Source organism: Anser cygnoides, chromosome 1 (assembly GCF_040182565.1).
Source record: "Anser cygnoides isolate HZ-2024a breed goose chromosome 1, Taihu_goose_T2T_genome, whole genome shotgun sequence".
Lineage (NCBI taxonomy): Eukaryota > Metazoa > Chordata > Aves > Anseriformes > Anatidae > Anser > Anser cygnoides.
The window spans coordinates 23571147-23590553 of record NC_089873.1 but is presented as its reverse complement, the minus strand read 5'-3'; the positions used below and the strand labels follow the sequence as shown (position 1 = coordinate 23590553).

General features: G+C 37.6%; 1 protein-coding gene across 3 annotated transcripts in view; it reads right to left on the bottom strand.

The window, feature by feature from the left end:
- The window catches only part of POT1 (protection of telomeres 1), a 73513-nt gene extending 55217 nt beyond the window's left edge, over positions 1-18296 (bottom strand). The window contains exons 1-4 of one of the 3 annotated variants that reach the window (XM_048080819.2): positions 18178-18296; positions 9849-9982; positions 5537-5609; positions 3992-4077 (exon numbers count right to left, since the gene is read on the bottom strand). In XM_048080819.2, the coding sequence (XP_047936776.1) occupies positions 3992-4077; positions 5537-5609; positions 9849-9971 (282 nt within the window). In that variant the 5' untranslated portion in view covers positions 9972-9982; positions 18178-18296. Of the gene's footprint in view, positions 1-3991; positions 4078-5536; positions 5610-9848; positions 9983-10773; positions 11450-18177 lie in introns of those variants that run through there. The other 2 variants (XM_048080820.2, XM_013199204.3) reach the window with 2 other exon arrangements.
- Positions 18297-19407: the final 1111 nt, after the last annotated feature.

Genomic DNA, 19407 nt, shown 5'->3' with positions numbered 1-19407 from the left:
TACATAGGGCATGGTGATTTTCTGGTAGTGTCATAAATGGGTACAGAATGTGTATTTTGACTAGAAGATAATATGCAAGTCACCTAACTGTAAGGTGTACTCAGAGCTGAGAATCATAGAATCATTAAGGTTGGAAGAGACCTCCAAGATCATCTGGTCCAACCATCACCCTACTACCAATGTCACTCACTAACCCATGTCCCTAAGCACCAGGTCCAACTAAATGAGTCAAAACAATTAGATGACTTAATATTCCCTGCACCCGAAACATGCCACCCTGCAAACATACATTAAAGTTGTTTCATTCTTTTCAGATACAGATAAAAACATAGAAACACAACCTTCAGCTCAGCTACTTTACAGAAAACACGTGCAGTACACATCTTCCCCTCTCTACTGCTGATGCTATTCATGGTGTTCCTTCAACAGTGGAATCAACCTTCAAATAAAAAGCTATCCATTATTCCTGCTTCAGCATTTTATTAGATTACAGGCTGCACCAGATTCGGAAACTTAGCTGCTGAGTCAGGACTGGAGAGCTGACTTTACTTCTCTTGTACTTCTTTCTCAGAAGGAACTTTAGATTTACACAGACTCAAGTGTTTACACAGGCTGATAATAGAAACTTTCCTGTGAATAACAGAGATTACCGGTGATGGCAGCTCTTACATAACACGCAATGCAAAACATGACATTCAATAAATACCTATGAAAGGTCTGTAATTTCAAAAGAAGTAGTAAAACAGCACTAACCTCAAAATCTAGTTTTAAGGATAAAAAGAACAGATGTATTCTCAGATTTGTCATTAATTCTTGGTCAAGTCTGACAGGCTGTGAATTGCAGTTTCTAAACATGAACAAAATTTACATAAGCCTTGCACAGTATTTTGAAATTTAGGATTGTATGCAGTGTGAAGGTTCAGGTTATCGGGGAAGACCACTGATTTTAGTGATTTTAGTGCTGGCTTTCTAAGGGTTGCTGCCTCCGGGTTGGGGTTTTCTATTCAGCTCTCTGCGACTGATCTAATTGTTACTCAAGGCTTTGCTCATGATTTGTATTTTAATCAGGACAATAAAAATCATTAGTTCTTTATATTTAAAATCATTCTGCAAATTGTATATTTAGCAAATTAATTCAAGAACTTCCCATCCTGGTATGAAGACTGACACTTCTTACTTCATACATATCTGAGGTTTGTAAAAGTAGGACTTTCTGTCTCAAACCAACTGAACTGATTTTGCTGATATTCAAGGCACATTTCTCTCTTCTGCATGGCATATGACAAACAGTAAAACAAGGCTTTGATTCACAGCAGAATCTGATTTAGAATTGAACGCTCTCTGACCTGCACACATTACCCAAGCCCCTTGGTATTGTTTCCTCAAACTCACACAAGTCTGAAATTGGCCATGCATCAATTTCAAGGTCAAATTAATAGCACAATATCTGTACAGGTTCCACTAAAAGAATCTAGGTAATTTTTATTCCTTACTGTTAGATTGATATGAAAGAATTCTATTTGTGAAATCTCTCATTCATGACCACTGTGTTCCTGACTTTTCCTTCATATAACCTATTGTGACTGGCAAGATACTAGCCGCAAACAGAGGAAGATGTCCTCTAGATTTATTTCTTTTTTGCTCTTCCCCAGACTTTCTATTAAATAGATTACACAGTACAGATAACATGTACTTCCCAAGACCCACTGCCATGCTATCTGTCAGAACAAGCACCTTTTGCTGGAAAATATTTCTTAGACTCAGCAATTTCTTAAAAACAAAGCTTTATCCCATTCAGTTCATGACAAGACCAATTACCTGCTGATGGAAACCACATGGTAAATTATGCCAGAAAAAAACCTTGAAGTGCAAGGAATTGCATTGTTGATTAAAACTTCTGAAGAATTTTAGAGATTCATTAAAAATACAATAAGCATTTTTGAATATTTTAACTCATATATTATGTGACTGAAAACAAGACAAGGTCAGAATGACAGAGAAAAAGAAGGATCGACAAATATGTATGCCAGCATCATTCATTTCCAAGGGAAGATTTCACCTATATTTCACACCTACTTACTAAACATTCATAATACTGGTATTTTTGAGAGCCAGCCTTTTCATAGACTATGTCAGTCTCTCTTACACGTTCTGTAACTTTCAAACCTCCTTCGTGACTTCAGCTCATTTATCAAAAGTTTGAAAAGTCTCAAAAAGACTCTTTTGAAAAAAAAGGGCAATACTAAACTTTTTCTTGGGTAAGGTACTTTTGTTTTTTTCATTGAAAAACAAATTCATTTGAAAAAGTAGTCAATGTATAACATCGCCTACATTTGAGGATCGTCTAAGCAATAACTAAATGCTTAGTTCCTTCTCTCTAAACTATATGTATTTACAGCAAAACAACTAAAAAAATCCTTATTATTATTAAGCTATATTAATTTAGTAAGATTAACACAGAGGAAAAAACAAGTTTCAGAAGTTTTCACTGTCTGAAAGTATACAAGCATCTAATTATAGAAAAAAATACTATAGGTTACTACATAGTATATAAACACATCAGCTCTAATTATAGGTGTAGTTCTTGAAATTTGCAGCATCAGTCCCATGTGCCTCCAGAGCTGACATATGCATCTTTGAAGCCAATACAATTCAGAGTGCAAGCTACTATCCAAAAACAGAAAGATCACTCCAAAGGAATACAAATCGATCTTTCCTTCTCCAAAAAAAAAAAGATAAGAAAAGAAAAAGAAGAAAAAAAGAGCTGAGAAACGAGCAAAAATCATTATTTATCCTTAGGTAGAATTACATGAAAAGAGCAGGCTTTTCTCTGAACTGAAATTAAAAGATCCCATAAATTCAAAGCAACTTGGACTTTCGATGATATTTTGATGTAGGGCCCTAACATCTGAATGTTTTATCTTTCAGCATATAGATTAACAGAATTCAGGTGTACTAGACTGGATATTAGGAAAAAAGCTCTTCACTGAGAGGGTGGTCAGGCACTGGAACAAGCTCCCCAGGGAAGCGGTCTTAACACCAGGTATGCCATTCAAGAAGCATTTGGACAACGCCCTCAGACATATGGTCTGATTTTTGAGTGATCCTGTGTAAAGCCAGGAGTTGGACTCGATGGTCCTCATGGGTCCCTTCCAACTCAGGATATCACAGTTCTATGATCTGAACTGAAAAGCCTAGACAGAATTTTAACTAAGCAATTTCTATTTCCATGTTTGAGAAGGCTTTTAAATTTTGCTCATAAAAATATATCTAAAAACCTGAAAACAACACTCAATTTTCTTCACTAAATAATTCTCCATTTTCAGTGTGAATTTATATAACAATAAAGCACTCACATGAGTTTATAATGTACTGTATACTTTAAGTCGATATCTGGCTAATATTGAAATGTCAGCAAACTGACAGGCAATCTAATCAAAATTATTAACTTGAGGTAATTGTTTTCAGCTTCTTTTCCCTCTTTAGTTGCAGCACTCTCTCACTGAAACTCATAGGCTGACTTGCCAACGTCCCTTACACTGCAGCTATCAAACCAAGATGCATCTCTAACGAAGCAAGATGCCAGCACCCAGACAATAAAGAAAACTATGCAGTTTTGAGTTATTTAAAAAAAAGTTTTTAGTGTAATTATCTTAAATCAATTTAATTTTAAGGTCTACCTTTTCAAATTACAATAGACTTTTAACTTATGAACATAAAAGGATAGCTTCTCTATCATCCACATTCATGATCCTTTACTTGTTAAGTAAAGGAAACAGCACTGAAAAACAAGAAGAACTGCTTTATTTCAATGTTATTGTCCAAACGAATTTACACAAGCAAATACTTTTTTCTAGTTTGTATTTATAGATTTTAACTGACTAAACAGACTATTTCTAATTTTGGTGATAGCTATACAAAGAGAAAATAAGAAAGCAACATACATCTGTGGAAAACAAACTCTAAAATAAGAAAAATAAATATATTTTACCCCATTACGTATAACTTTTGCACAATCATCTGCCATTTTTCCATATATCAAAATATTGATACTGTCAATCCTTGCACACGAGTTATCTAGAGAAAAAAAAAAAAGAAAAAATCCAATTACCATAAATTCTTCAAAGCAAAACTGTAACAGGAAGATGTTTCCAAAATAAATTCATCTTCAGAGCTTAACACTTCATTCCAATTTATTTACAAGCAGCAAATCATTTAAAATAGCTGTTAAACTGTTTTTGTGTGCTAACTGTAGGTAAATCTGCAAAATATTCTTTAATAGATAACCATTTTATATGGGCACATACTCTGCATCAGTGTACATTAAGCAGAAATGACACAGATTTCCACTTGAACAATTCAGTGCATAATATTAGAAAGGAAATATTAACTAGTCACATTTGATTTTTTTGCATTAACACAGAACTACAGAACTAGATTAAATAGAGATAATCCTCCAGGACACATGCATATCAAGTAAGTAGTCTTCCAGGAGGACCAAAGCAGAAATCAAGTTGTTATTTTAGAAGATTTTCCTAGCTGCTATTGTTACAGAAATAACACTAATGATTTAGATGTGCAAATTTATTTTTTGATGCTCTGGAGAACATGCAGAAGCTCTCAGTCTTCTTGTACAGTCATTTGAAATTAACACGACACATGAAGTTTTGCTTCTATCCTTGGGAACTCTCAAGCCAGCAGGGAGCCAGCCCTCCAGCCCCATCAACGTCATTCACCTCTGGTGACACAAATCACAAGCGGCACTGCCAGGTAGGATCTGCACCCCCTAGCCTGCAGTTTGGCCATAGTCACAGAATTTGTAGGATCATGAAGGTTCAAAAGGGGCAAGTGATGATTCCCTAACAAGTGTAAGGAAGGAGTTGAGAAAAATGGTGAAAGAAATGGGAAGTCCAACATTAATTTGGACTCCCAACTAATGACATCCTTCTACTTCCTGGTAGGAAGGAAAGATAAGCTTTGGACTTAAGAAGGAGAGATTTTTCTTAAACTACCATTTATTACATGATAAACAACTTCAGTCTTCCAACACAGCAATGTGTCTATTGATATTTGAATACCTGAGTAATGAGCTGAAAATCTTTCTTTGAACCGCTTAGTTTAAAACAATACAATACATATGTCTTACTGCTAACCAACATACTGACCTATATTAAACGTGCACTGACATAGTATATACTGGGCAACTAAGTGTATATGTTTCTTAGTCCTTCTGTATGATAAGAAGCTTAAAAATACTCTATTAAAACTGTACCCATAGCTAATGAATTTCCAGAACAGTATTTTAAAAGATTCTGCAACAAGAAGTCTACTAAAAAATACAGAGACCATGTTGCTCACAGGTAGTTTACCCGGTGTTAAGTTTAAAATAATCCAGTTGTGGGGGGAATGAACATTTCTAGACATTATTTCAAGTCTAAACATTTTCTGAACACAAAGCAGGTACTAGTGGTCTAATAGCATTATGTCAAAAAAAAAGTGTGAGAAGTCCAGGGAAAAAAAAAAGCAACTGGAGTACCTTGAAGAACAATCTTGAAAAAGTCTGTCCCATCTCCAAGTTTTGTTAGTGGATAGGAAAGAATAACAACTCCCTAAAAAATAAAAACAAATATATATATACACACATATATATATAAACTAGGACTATATACCTATATGTTACTGAAACGCTGATAACAACTGAAATCTCTATGAGCTACAACAAGAAAAGGTAGAATTAAAATAAGAGCAAAATACCATCTGAATTCTTAAAAAAAATAAAAAATAAATAGAACTTGCTCAAGAAGAGCAATATTCTTGGGATATACAGGAAATTCCATGCATGAAATAGTATAGGTCAAAACTACTTAGATGCTACAGGCTACATGGTAAGCTTAGACTGCACAATGAAATAATAGATATGAAGGTACATTTTACTACTTACACCACAAAGGCTAAAATGTAGCTAAAATGGGTCGGGCGATCAAAATCTTAAAAGATGAAGCAATTCCTCAAAAATCACTGGCAAAAGGTTACAACATAAACATATACAGAAAAATATAGTTGAGAGATAAAAGACACACAAGAAGATAAATAAACTGTGGAAATAAAAAAAAATGTACATCTGGGATTACAAAACAGCATCACAAAGCCTGGAAACTGCAGCAATATAAAAATTCATCAATAGTATGCTCTGAAAGATTCAAAGGTTCTACTAAATACATAAAATATATTTTATTATATGTATGATACATATTAATGTATTATTATAATGAAGTTCCAAGTTACACTGAAGCAAAATCGCTGCAATTTTACATAGGTTAACATCTCCTTGGAACAATTTTGGTTTGTCTGTTTTCAGAAACATGGCATCTCATCAGTAAAGCTTCTTCTTCAATGTTAACAAAAATGTTAGTCCAATGTGTTCCTACTCAGTAAAGCACGTAAAAAAACTGTAATTTTCAGGGATAAAAGCATAGAAATTGGTTCAATAAAGAAAAACACAGGAATTTGAAAACTGAGTCTATGAACCATTTAAGAGAACTATAAAACAGCACAGTAAAAATAAATAATTAAAAGGGCTCTTATAAAGACACAGCAGAGGCAATCATCTATAAATGCACAAAAGCAACATTAAGAGGACAATCAGGTAAATCACTGTGATGTTATAACACACACATTCTTTACAAAACTTGATTTAAATGTTAGTAAACACCTCTTAAACCAAATTAGGATAAAATATAGAGCACTGAATTGTTATTGTAGATGCTTTTCAGAGCAAAATTAGTCCTACAACAACATATTAACAGAGAAGGAATCCAAATAAAAGTGAACTTTTTACTGCTTTATAAAGAATTACTTAACATCCATAAATCCTCCTTTTCCAACCTGAAGCATAGTTTAATTTTATTGCACTAAGAAAAAGCTATATTGAATTGTATTTAATATTTACTATATTTATTACTTCCAAGACAATAGTAATATTTCATTTAGATCAAAACAAAGGTCAAAAATCTATGACTACGTTTTTTTAAGCAGTTAAACTCCTATTTGAGACTGAAGTATCAAATACATATTTTAACAATCAGCATCTGTAGAATAATGTTTTGAGACCTGTCAGCGAATACACAGATTTTCCACTCATTCACAAAAATCACAACTTTGTTTAAAATCTCAAGTAGTATATGTATTTTTTCTTGAGACTGTTTGTCTTGAACTGTATTCACAAGAAAAACAAATTCTATAGATTTGCTCTTATAATTAATTCTTTGTAATAAAGCAGTCACCTCAGGAACACTATATTCACCTCTATTTTTTCTTATTAAAGAAATTTCAATCCACACAAATACAATTTGAAGAACACGCTACATTTATGAGATAGGGACTCTGCTTTCTGACCATTTTTACTTTCCATGTTTCCTTCTGCATCCCACTACCTTCAAATGATTTCTCAGATTTTGGGACCCCAACCTTCACTAGAATTAACATGGCCCCACTACTTTCCTTGGTATCCCAAACACCTACTCTCTAATCCTCTTTCTCATACTCATTGTTTCTCAATATACCTAAAACTCTTGGGCTCCGAATTTTCGCAAAACCTGCTCCAAGTCACTTTTTTCCCCACAAATCCTGCACTGCACACCAAGACCATGGACATACTTCTTCCAAAAGCCTCCCCATTCCATCTACCACTAGACTAACCCTCAAACTGTCTTTGTGCAATTCATCTAGTGAATCTGGCTCCCTCCTTGCCAGTCTAGTTCCTCAGTCTGGTCCAAGAGCTGATTTGGCAGTAGCAACAGTGCTCTGGGATATCACAGCACATTTTTCAGGTTTGGTTCAGCTGCCAAAGTCCAAAGGATAATGAAATAACAGGAGGTGACATCAGGTTCATTCAGGGTACAGCCTGACTAAGGATGTATGGACTTTCATTGTGCTGTGTTCCCACATTTAATGGGGAACATAAATTTAAATTAAACTTTATATTCTTCAGAGGGATGCTAGAAACAAAAAAATTCCAGAAGAACAAAAGGAAAACATTTCATAAAATCCTCCTTTGCCCTTCCTTCTTTCTCAAAGCATGACCTGACTTTTGGCAGCACTGGAATAACAGCATGCCACCACTAAGATAACCTAACATCAGTGCAGTCTAACATTTCCTTCAAGCTCTGTCTGCGGAACTGGATTCTCCAACATATTTAATGGTGCATTAGCACAAGCTTTATCAGCTCTCCAGTTGTACTGGTTTTATGCCAAGCTGTTTTAGTCACCTACTAATCCATATTGGCAGCAGCATGAAGTTTTCTTAATATAAGGCAAAATTCTGAGAAAGATTCTGTACACTTTCTCTTTCAGCAATTAGCTATAAAACCACACGTATGCTTTAAATCATAGTATGTTAATAATCATCCTGCTTTCCTACTGGAAACATTTGCTTCGGCAGAAACCTTTTCTAATTCAGAATCTGCTTCCGTCTGCTTCAGCATTTCCTTTGTGAACAAGAATCCCTGTTCTTCAGTGTCAGAGGGTGCTTGCAGAAATAGCTCTTTAAAAGCAGAAAAGCCTACATACCCTGCAGGTGCATGGGGACAGAAAGCTACACCCTGAGGAATAAAAACCCTGCTTATAAGCACCACTGGATATTGATAATTCCATTTGTTCATTTACAAGACCTAAGGGGTCATTCTCCCTCATTTATGTCGTCAAATCACCTCCTATCACACTCTAGTCTACTTCCAAAAAGGGCAGATTTGCTCCTTTATGCTTTACTTCTGGCATCTCCTTGACACCAGAATGAACCAGTCCAGGGAAGAAGAGCGGCTGAAAACTACCCTGGTAATATGGATAGTTTCCCACCAGTTTATTTCTCTCAACTGAGTCATCGCAGAGTCAGATAAGCACTAACGCTAGAACTGGGAATATACAGGTGGGGAAGCAAAATGTTCTTTTTGGATGCAGAAAATCATTATGTCACTTCTGTTCATACTTTTAAAACATTTGCATCATTTTTTAAGGATGCAAGCCACCTAAGGTTTTCTCCAGAATTTGCTTTTATTTTTAACAGTCAGAAAGCAAGCCTGGGATGATGCTGATTTCTAGCTTCTTAAATGCCAAGGATGGTAAACAGGATTTTCAGCACCATGCACACAAAAAAATTAAACAGGTTAAAAAAAGAAAACCCTCAAGAATCAGCACTGCATTTTACAGAGTATATGTGGTTTAGGAATGAAAAAATATATTGCTGCATTATACTAGCACACTGGGACTGTACTTCGAATATATACCTAAATATATTTGGGAGTACTGGAGAATATATAATGCGCAATTGATAATGATTAAAAAAATTAATCACGTCTTGATGTATATAGTTGCCAGAGATCTCTTTTCATAAAACTGGCTACTGAATTGCTTCATACAAGAAAGAAAAACTTTCAAAATACATCACTGAGAAATCTGATCTTTAGCAGGATGGTGGTGCTTATTACTATTTAAAAAAATAAATAACCTCCCTCAAACCTTTAATTTTCAGCACAGTCTTCTGCATACTGAAGTATTTTTATATGGGTACATAAAGAAAAATATATCAAAGAAATATATTTATATAAGAAAACCTCTTACAAAATTTAAACCTGCTCATGTAAGAGGAAGGGGCAGAAATGCAGACCAATGGAATCAATAGCAACAATGCAACTAAATCCAATAGTGTCATAATTCTGCATTACCTATAGCTATGCAACAGATGTACATAAACATACAGCACCAGTAAGTCACAAACTGAGTCAAAATACGTAGATCCCTTATAAATAAAGCAGGAACTATTTCAAAGCAAAATTTGTTTGTCAGTAAGTTACCTGGAAGTATTTGTTGGTATGATCCAAGCCTGCGTGCAAATGTTTTAAATCCTCCCTCTGCAAGTGGCTTGGAAGTGGAGGCTCATATTTTCCTTTAATGATCTTCAGCAGCTGAACAGGCATGGTTGCTTTATCTAAACAAAAGTGAGAAACAGACTCCTGAAGCTACTCAGCTTGTTCAAACTAAGAGTTACTAGAAGATGCAATTTATTCGGAAGGGGAAAATCTATTTCATAACATAAGAGTTTTATTATACAAGACTAAAAATCTTCAGAGGGATTGGCCTCATCTCTCAGTACCATGAACATCAGGAAGAGAGAACATAACATTTGCTTGGTGATAGACCTCCACTGTAACTCTTTTATTTGGAAAACATTTCATTGTGCTGGAAATGGCAACAAAATACTACTTTATACATGATTAAAAACAACTGGTGAATGTAAAAGATAAACAGTATGAATGCTTTTTGTACAGAAATACACATTAGAAAACAAAGATGGACTTTGAATGGCAAAACCAAAGCAGAATGTTGTTGCCAAGTGAAAAGCAGAAGTGCAACTACAGCTGGATCAGCAACAGTACATCAGCAATATGGAGAAGAAGATGCACAGGAGACGCATTATGTTTGCATGACTGATTTTCAAAGCAGTTTGTGCAACTGGCAAGATTTCCTTGTCCCTCAACCCCCTCCTAAAATTAAAACAAACATCCCAGAAGATTTAAGATCAGAAAATAGCTAAGTCATTGCATGTTATGCTTACCAAGCTCTTCATAGCAAGCACACAAGACTACCTGAAGGAGTAAAAGGTCCTTGTAAGAATGGGGAGCTGTTAACAGTAGTCACGCAACAGATCCCTGAGCTGACAACTCCTATCCATGTTGCTGCCCAAATCACAGATAGGCTGCCTCGACAGCTGTTACCTACACTGACTCCAACATGTGAAGCAACGATCAGTGGCATTAATTGTATCAGCCTCCTCAGGTGTCCAGAACCACACCTGGTGCTCTTGGAAGGCACCAGCAACACATGGGATAACAGTTCCTAAGGGAAGAATATAGTCAAAGCAGTCATGTAAGCCAGCCTCCATACCTTCTGAAATAAGACTCATCTTACATTAAAAACTTCTGCCTTGTATGTGGCTTATCATATGGGCCAACATATATTAATCTCTTCATAATAAAGAGACCCCTTCCTCAGCACAGGTTGTAGGTAAACAGTCACTACATTCTGTACAAGACACTTTCGACTGCTTCAAAATGAAGCATCTGTTCAACCTAAGGTAAACATAATATGCTTATGTAGACTTTACTCGATACATTGAACATTTTTTAAAGAAAAAATAGTAAGAAAATAAGATGGGCCTCTACAAATGCTAAACACTACACCGCAAGAAAAAAGCTAAGAAACGTATGACTTCAGCTTCTATTGTTTGTCTTCACTGTGCTTGAAGTCGATGATACAAACTCTTGGTGATGTTATTATTATGATAATAAGAATGGGAGAGAGGGAGAAGAGTCTATTGTAGCAAAGTTACACATACAAAAAGATACAAAAATGATATAGCAATAAGTAGTTTTTGCTATGTTTTCTCATTACGTGGTCATCTCATTCTTTTTGACTTAGGGTATTTGTTGGTTTTGTTGTAGTTGTTGTTTTTTTCCTGTTGTAAATTTCCTGTTTAAAGTGTTATCTGCAGAAAAGTCACGGCACTTTCAATCTTCAATTTTCAGTAAGTTTTAATAAACTACGCGAGAATACTTTCTGTTTTCTAAAAAACCCATTTGGCAAGATTATAGCCATAATCCTTACTTCAGACAGTTTTAGCAATCTTTATATGACAGTGAATAACACAAAAGAAGTATTTCCTGCTTTGGAAGGAACACAAAACTTGGTGTGCTACTAACTAAAAGCTTAAAATATGTTATCCTTTCAGTTCAGAAGCGCTTATTCAATGCTAAGCAGACTGAATTCTTACAACGTATTCCCTTAAAATTAAATGGAAATGGGATGCCATTGCCCAAACAATTCCTAACATTTCCTGAGGGGAAAGACCAGTAGACAGTAAGTTATAAACATAAGCCAATGAACACAGGAGCAAACACCCAGAAATATTACAGATATTCTTTAAAATAAACAAACAAACAAAAAAAACCAGGTTCTTCACCTCACTGTCACTCCAGTACCCAAAGCTATCTGATTCCACTTACTGACTGTTTCTCTGGTACTGAACGGCTCCATTCTTTCTCCTTCCTGAGGAAACTCTCCAGCAGCCTATTCTTGTCTAATAGACAATTTGTGAACAGTAGTTAACCCTTCAGTAGCAACATTGGCTTTTTTCTTAACATTTAAGAAAGCAGTAATAACAAAACAGCCTCTGGTTTCCTCTGGTTTCCTATTGCATCTAGGAAACCAAGTATGCATTTAAAAGCAAAATACATCGCAGAGAGTCTGAAAACTATGGTATCTCATGGGGAAAACACTAGTGTCTGACTTGAGTGTCTAATTTAAATCCGTAGCTTAGACTTTGAAAACCAGTCCCACATCTACTTCAGACAACTAAGCATCCACTTGAAATCAGGAGACTCAGTAACAGGAGAGTAACAAGGCCACAGTGCCGTGCATCTCACTCGCTCACAATATATATTCCCCTACTTTGCAACTTCTTTCTCTGTAGCTTCCTCCCCAGTGCCCACGAAACAAGGAGGCTTTGTATCATTCAGAAGATGACAACAGAGGCTCATTACAAGGCCACCAGGTACAGCACCAGATTCAGGTTTCAGTTCCTACTTGAGCCAAAGGAGGGGAAAAACCCAGGTGCAAAGAGGCGCACGCGCTGCCCGCTCTGTAGACTGCTTTAACTATGGAGCTACGAGGGTTTACAAGTCCTGTGCAACACCTCCGATGCCTTTATCTGTATGTTTTCAAACACGAACCAAGAGAACATTGTCATTACCTGACTAGGATTTTAAGCCTCTAGTGAAAACGGCAACTAAAACTCTTATGAAGCTTTTCAGTCAAAAGTATCTACTTCACACTACGTTCTAGCAGCCTGAGAGGCCGATCTATTTCATCTAGAAACAGTCAACTTCAAAGTTAATCAGCGATGTTGCTCTTCATCAAGCAACATCAGAATGAGCTAGGGAGACGTACAACATAATGAATTAACACTTCTTAAATTTCTCTCTGTTACAGTACTTGAGCAATTACATAGATGTTTCCCTGTTGTTGTTTTCCCAGAGACATATAAAAGCAAGACATGTTTTGTTACAATACAAAGACCACTGTTAAGTCAAAATAAAGTAAGGTATTCAGGTTTAAAAACTCAACTCTCTCTACCCTCAAATTCTACAGCCCCCTTACTTTCATTTAAAAAAAAAAAAAGCCTTCACCATTTATTTCAATGGGATGAATATTCTGCACGTCTTCAGTATTATGAAGGAAAATTTCCGAAAAAGAGACGTATACAAGCTGATGCAGTGGGACATGCCCATATTATTTACACTACTTTCTTAACATATACTCCCACAATTAGGTAATTCATGTAAATAACATACAAATAGAAAACAAGTTGTTGGTTTTTTCCAGACCTTAAGTTTCTATACATATAAAAATAAGGTCACGTATTTTATGTGCTAAACACTGAAGTTCCCAGATTTTTGTTCTCTGCAATTAAAACACAAAGACGTAGGTGTATATGTACACACACACTGCAGCTCCAAGAGCTACAAAAGCAAGTTTTCAACACAGAAGCGATGCAAGCCCTGGCTTCCCAAATCTAGGTGCAAATATCTTTAGTGCTGTCCTTGGCATTCAGAGCTATTGTGAATATCAGCTAAGTGAAAATAAGTCTGTTGAGTATCTCTATTGCTCTCAAAAGGCTGTCTGCATAACACCGACAAGAATCACTCAAATTTGAATCTGCTGCTCAAGAATTCTCTAAGTGGCATAAGCAGAGCTACTCATAAGGAAGGGGGCGAGGAGGATGTAAGAAAGGTAGACAGCATCACGGGACACTCTTTGAACAGCAGAAAAACAGGATGGCTGCAAAACGCACACAAAGAGGAAAGTAGGCAGTGAACTAAAAACACCTATTGCCTTCCAATAGCTAAAAGTGACAAAAATACAGAGATAAAGCGACCAAAAAGCTTAATAATTTTAATATTCAAAGAACTATTTAAAAGGTTACATCTTGCATGCAAACCCAGAAAAAGTGGTAACTATCACTTTTTTAAGCAACTGAAAAGTAACTGAGGATAGCTATGGGCTCAACATACATGTGCTGCTCTGCCCTATAATTAATTTTCTACCTACTAATTTTCTAGACTTTACATTTGTGACAGGAGAGCAGACTACTCCACTACTACAACCCACTAGTTCCATCTTAATCATCTAGGGAATATTAACATGCATTCCAAAAGCATAAAGAAAATAACGTGGTACACCATAAAACAATTGCCTAGTAGAAGCAGCTTTGAACAAAGGTTACTCTTCAACAAAAACAGACAGTTATTCTAGAAATTTGTTCTTCTGGAATGAGGACATATTCCACCAAAATACTGCAATCACAGCATGCCTCTACCTCGAGGTCCAGAAAGAAGAGAAAGAAATTCCTATATTTTAATACTATTAATACTAATATCAAGAAAACTAACTCATTCCTCTCACTTGCAGCCTAAGACTGTAAAGATCTAAGACGTGAATTAGGGAGCTAAGAAATTGTCTGGTGTACAACAAAAGCTGTCAGGTTCAGTCTTTTCATAGGTTCAGACAGAAATCAAAATAATTAGCTTTTCCTTTTAGTTGCAGCACACCCCAGAAACAAGCTTAAAATTAAAAAAGAAAAAAAATATCTTTAATTTGTATTTGGAAAACTCAAACCAGAACTGAAACTCTCAGATTAGCTGTATCATCCCTTAATGCACATTGAAAATCATTAAAACACCACAAGCTGCAGCTGCAATTGTAGTTAACACCATACAACCACAAACAATACAGAACTGCTGACCTGAACGCCAGCACAACATGAGTGAGACACAGGAACAACAGAAAAGTAAGAAATGTTTTTTCTAAGAAAGGCACATACGAAAGGCAAGTTTGTTCTTACAATCAAGATAATTCATCACCATTTCTCCCCTTCTTCCACACCTCTTTAAGCAACATGAAACAGCAAATTTTGGACTGTAATTATCATAATAAAGGGGTAGAAAGTTTCTACAAGTTTTCAGCACAAAAAGCTGTAGGTCACAAGCTCAGTACACAAAAATGTTCTCATACGCTGTCAACGTTAAATTAAAGGTACCAACATGCCTTAATAGTCAAAAGCCCCAGGGAACATTCTACCACTGCAAAACATCTTATTAGCAGTGACAGACAGGTCAAGTCAACCTCCTGTTACAAGCAGGAATCACTCCACGTACATTCTGGATATACAAGTTGCTGAATTCTTTTGTACAATTCTTTTTGAGCAAGGAGAATCCCTCGGATTCAATGAAGATCAACTGAATTTTCACAGATGATAGCAAGTCAGAAATAACATAGTTCACCAGTAATGGAATGATGACCCACTGACCTCATATCTCTAAGTAAATACAAGGAACAAGTAATGTAAAGGAAATAAAGACAGTCACAGTTAACGTCCTATTTCTTTACCCCAGATCAAGAGAAACAAGCATTTCCTGCAAGAGGAGGCAAAGAGACCACAAAGCAAGACTTTTCCCCATTGCATTTATTTCCTGAATGGGTCCAACATATTTGTCTTTCATGTCTAGTTCTCTGAAATATCACAATTCTGTTATTCCCTTCAAAGGGGGATTCAAAACACATACTTAAACAGAAAAACTAAGCCCCTAATAGGATCCTAAATTATAAATAATAAGATGTAAAACAAACTTTATCACTTTTTATTCATACTGTAAAGTCATAAACCATAAATATCCTGAGCTGGAAGGGACCCACAAGAATCATTGAGTTCAACTCCTGGCTCCACACAGGACCACCCAAAAATCAGACCCTGTGTCTGAGAGCACTGTCCAAACACTTCTTGAGCTCCAGCAGGCTCGGTTCTGTGACCACTGCCCTGGGGAGCCCGTCCCAGTGCCCAACCACCTCTGGGTGCAGAACCTTTCCCTAACACCCAGCCTGACCCTCCCTGTCCCAGCTCCATGCCGTTCCCTCGGGTCCTGTCGCTGTCCCCAGAGAGCAGAGCTCAGCGCCTGCCCCTCCGCTCCCCTCGTGAGGGAGCTGCAGGCCGCCATGAGGCCTCCCCTCAGCCTGCTCTGCTCTGGGCTGAACACACCAAGGGACCTCAGACGCTCCTCATGTGTCTTCCCCTCTAGACCCTTCAAAATCTTTGTAGTCCTCCTTTGCACAATCTCTAATAGTTTTATGTTCTTCTTATATTGTGTCTCCCAGAACTGCACACAGCACTAGAGGTGAGGCCGCCCAGCGCAGAGCAGAGCAGGACAATCCCTTCCCTCACCCGGCTGGCAGTGCTGGGCCTGATGCACCCCAGGGTGCGGTTGGCCCTCCTGGCTGCCAGGGCACACTGCTGGCTCAGCTTCAACTTTGGAGTCAACAGCTCCTCGCAATTTAGTGTCACCCGCAAACTTACTTAGCGTACTTTCAAGTACCTCCTGTACAAAATTCAGAAATGACATACCAGAGACAATACAACTACACTCTAAACACCGCAAGTCTGAAGAATTCAATTGCCATTAATCCTGAAAAGACCAAGACTGAAAATTAAATACATTAATATTCTCCATCTTGACTCCAGAATTAACTTCCTGAGGGAGGAAATTGAAGCTGGATCTGTTTTACCATACATAATAGTACATCAATCCAGTTCACTGGATAGTACGCAATTACTTTTTTTCCTGGATTACACAGATACACCTAATATTCAACCTTTGTTCAAGCCAAACATATGCAGTACTGGCTCCTAACTTCGGCTATCTCTAAAACTTACGGATTGTTCCTATGTACCCTCCTCAAGTACACAATTTTTCTTCCAGAACTAGTAAGAGATTAGCTCTGGAGGAGAAAAAAAAGAAATCCCAAGAAGCAAGACGTAACTTAGAAAGATTATTTCTTTCTCTATAACCAGGAAATATTTCACTGACATATGAAAACGCCATAAAGAGAATTAATGTTTTGGGATAAGGAAGCTGCAGCAAAGGCATGAGGAGATTTATTATTTATTAAAGCATATGCTACTTGCAGTGAGGTACTGAAAGTCATTCTCCAAATCAGAGAATAAACACATGGTTGTGCCGATCTGGGGAGGAAATCTCCCCAAAATGTCTTAAAGAATGAAGGAACAACCATGAACACCAGGATCTAATTGATGTGGACAGTTAAAATGCCACTATAAACACTCAGGAAGATGAAAATATGTAGCTTGGACATTTTTTAACACAGTCTAGTAACTTGTAATGTCACTGACAGTTTCTTGAGGGAAAAAATATAACAACTAACTAAAACAAAAGGAAAAAGTCAGAACTGTGACACACTTTATCCCCTTGGCCATCAGACTTCAGCTTGATGCTGGTACAGGTTCTCAGGTGCAAGTCTCTGGCAGTAAGTCCTAGGTCATTTTTACTCTAACAGAGCTGGTGTTTGCCATCACTAGCATACAACTAGAGTTCTTAAAAATAAATAAGTATTAACTCCTTTACTTCATTCACATCAGATTATAAAGTACCAATCAGATTGTTTAAAAATAGCAACAAACAAATGTGACCTGAGGAAAACGGATTCTTATGCTGCCTACGTTTTACCTAAAAAACACTGCAGCTCTAGAAAGCAGCCACTCGCTGCAATATGAACAGACCTCAAGAAAACAGGGCAGCAGGTCCATTCCCGATGTGACCCGTAATTATTTCAGAGGCAATCCAGCAAGTGCAAGAAGCCGAGATGTTTAAAAGCAAGAGCTTAGTATTAGATTAGATGCGTTAGGAACTAAAACTTTGTTTTCTGTGCACTCAGTGCTTAAGTAGTTTAAGTAGTACTAGGAGAAGATAAAAGAGAATATATTTATTATATATAAAACATATATATAATACTATATATATATATATACATAGTACGCATACACAGTATATGTGTATATATATATATACACACTGTTAAGCCCTAAAGCACCGGGTTTGTCAAAGCGGGGGCTGAATTTCCGCAGCAGAGACGGGGAGCGGGTATGTCGGGGGGGGAAGCTGCGCACGGTAACGGCCGGTGCCGCACCGGGCAGCGGAGCCCCCGCGATGCCCTCCTGGCGCCGCCCGCCGCCCTCCCCCTGCTCCCGCGGAGCCCCGCTCCGCGCCCCACTGGTACCTGCCCGCCGGCGCGGCGCGGCACCTTCCGCCGCCAACACCACTTCCGCCCGGCCCGCCGCAAACACTTCCGCCCGGCTTTCTCGCCTGCTCGCCCTGAGCGCATGCGTAGAATATCGCGCGTGCGCACTGGTAGCGCTGAGCGGCGGTGCGAGTATGCGCTGTGTGGAGGAGTGAAGGCATTGCCCTCAGCTGGTGCCCGCGAGGGGGCGGGTAGGGCGGGAAGGTTGGCGGGGGGATTTGAGCTTTCTCCACAGTGAGGGAGAGGTGGCCTTGGCTCCCTTCCCTCCGCTTCCTCGCCGGGGAGGGCAGTGCTGTGTGCCTCCACTGCTGTCCTTCGGTTGTTTCTCCTCGTGTAGTGATTCAGGAAGTCCCACAATAAAACATTTTATCCTTTCCCTACGTTTGAATCTTTTCCTCCACAGCATCCTCACCCTTTCCCTTTTGGATCCGTTTTTAGTCAAGCCACCTGAAGTATTATAGTTACACTTTACAAGATGTTTCAAAAATTGGAACTTAAATCCCTCCATATTCAAGAATCTCTGCAGGGGGAATCACTACCATTTATGTTTAATACTCATTGCTGACAACCTGTTCTGAAACATTTTTTTTTTCCTTTGGTCATCACTGTTCTCCATAAATTTTAATCCTATACCTTCCACTGGACATTAATGTAACGTGCTTGGTTATAAGCAAAAATACTATTTGGACCTTGCCATTACAGGATTGATTATTTTCATTGATTATTTTTACTATGTGGAAAAAAATAGCAAATAGTGTGCTCAATGGTGCTAAGTCTTTCCTGGCTATTTATAGTCCTCTGATTTTACCCAGTTACTTCTAAAATGAAAACACTTTCTGGTGACTGTGTATGGCAAATTGGAGCTGACTGGATGAAGAATTTCCATAATAACTTTTTATGTCCCAGTTCACATACGGACAGCCAAAAACTCCAACTTTTTGTATGCATTTTGGTGCAAAGTAAACAAAATAGGTTCTCCATCTCTTTGTCTGGTGAGCTAAACTGTTATCTTGCAAACAGTGTGGAAAGCAGTCAGAGCTAAGGTGGAGCTGGGAATTTAAACATGACTGATTGCCTGGAGGATGAACGATCTGGGCATTTGAAAAGCCTGTCACAGCAAAGTTGATAGGCTGAGATCAGAGTCACTTGCTCAAGTCTCTTGTTTCTATCAAAAGTTTTGGAGAAATCAACTCTGTTCTTTAGACTATT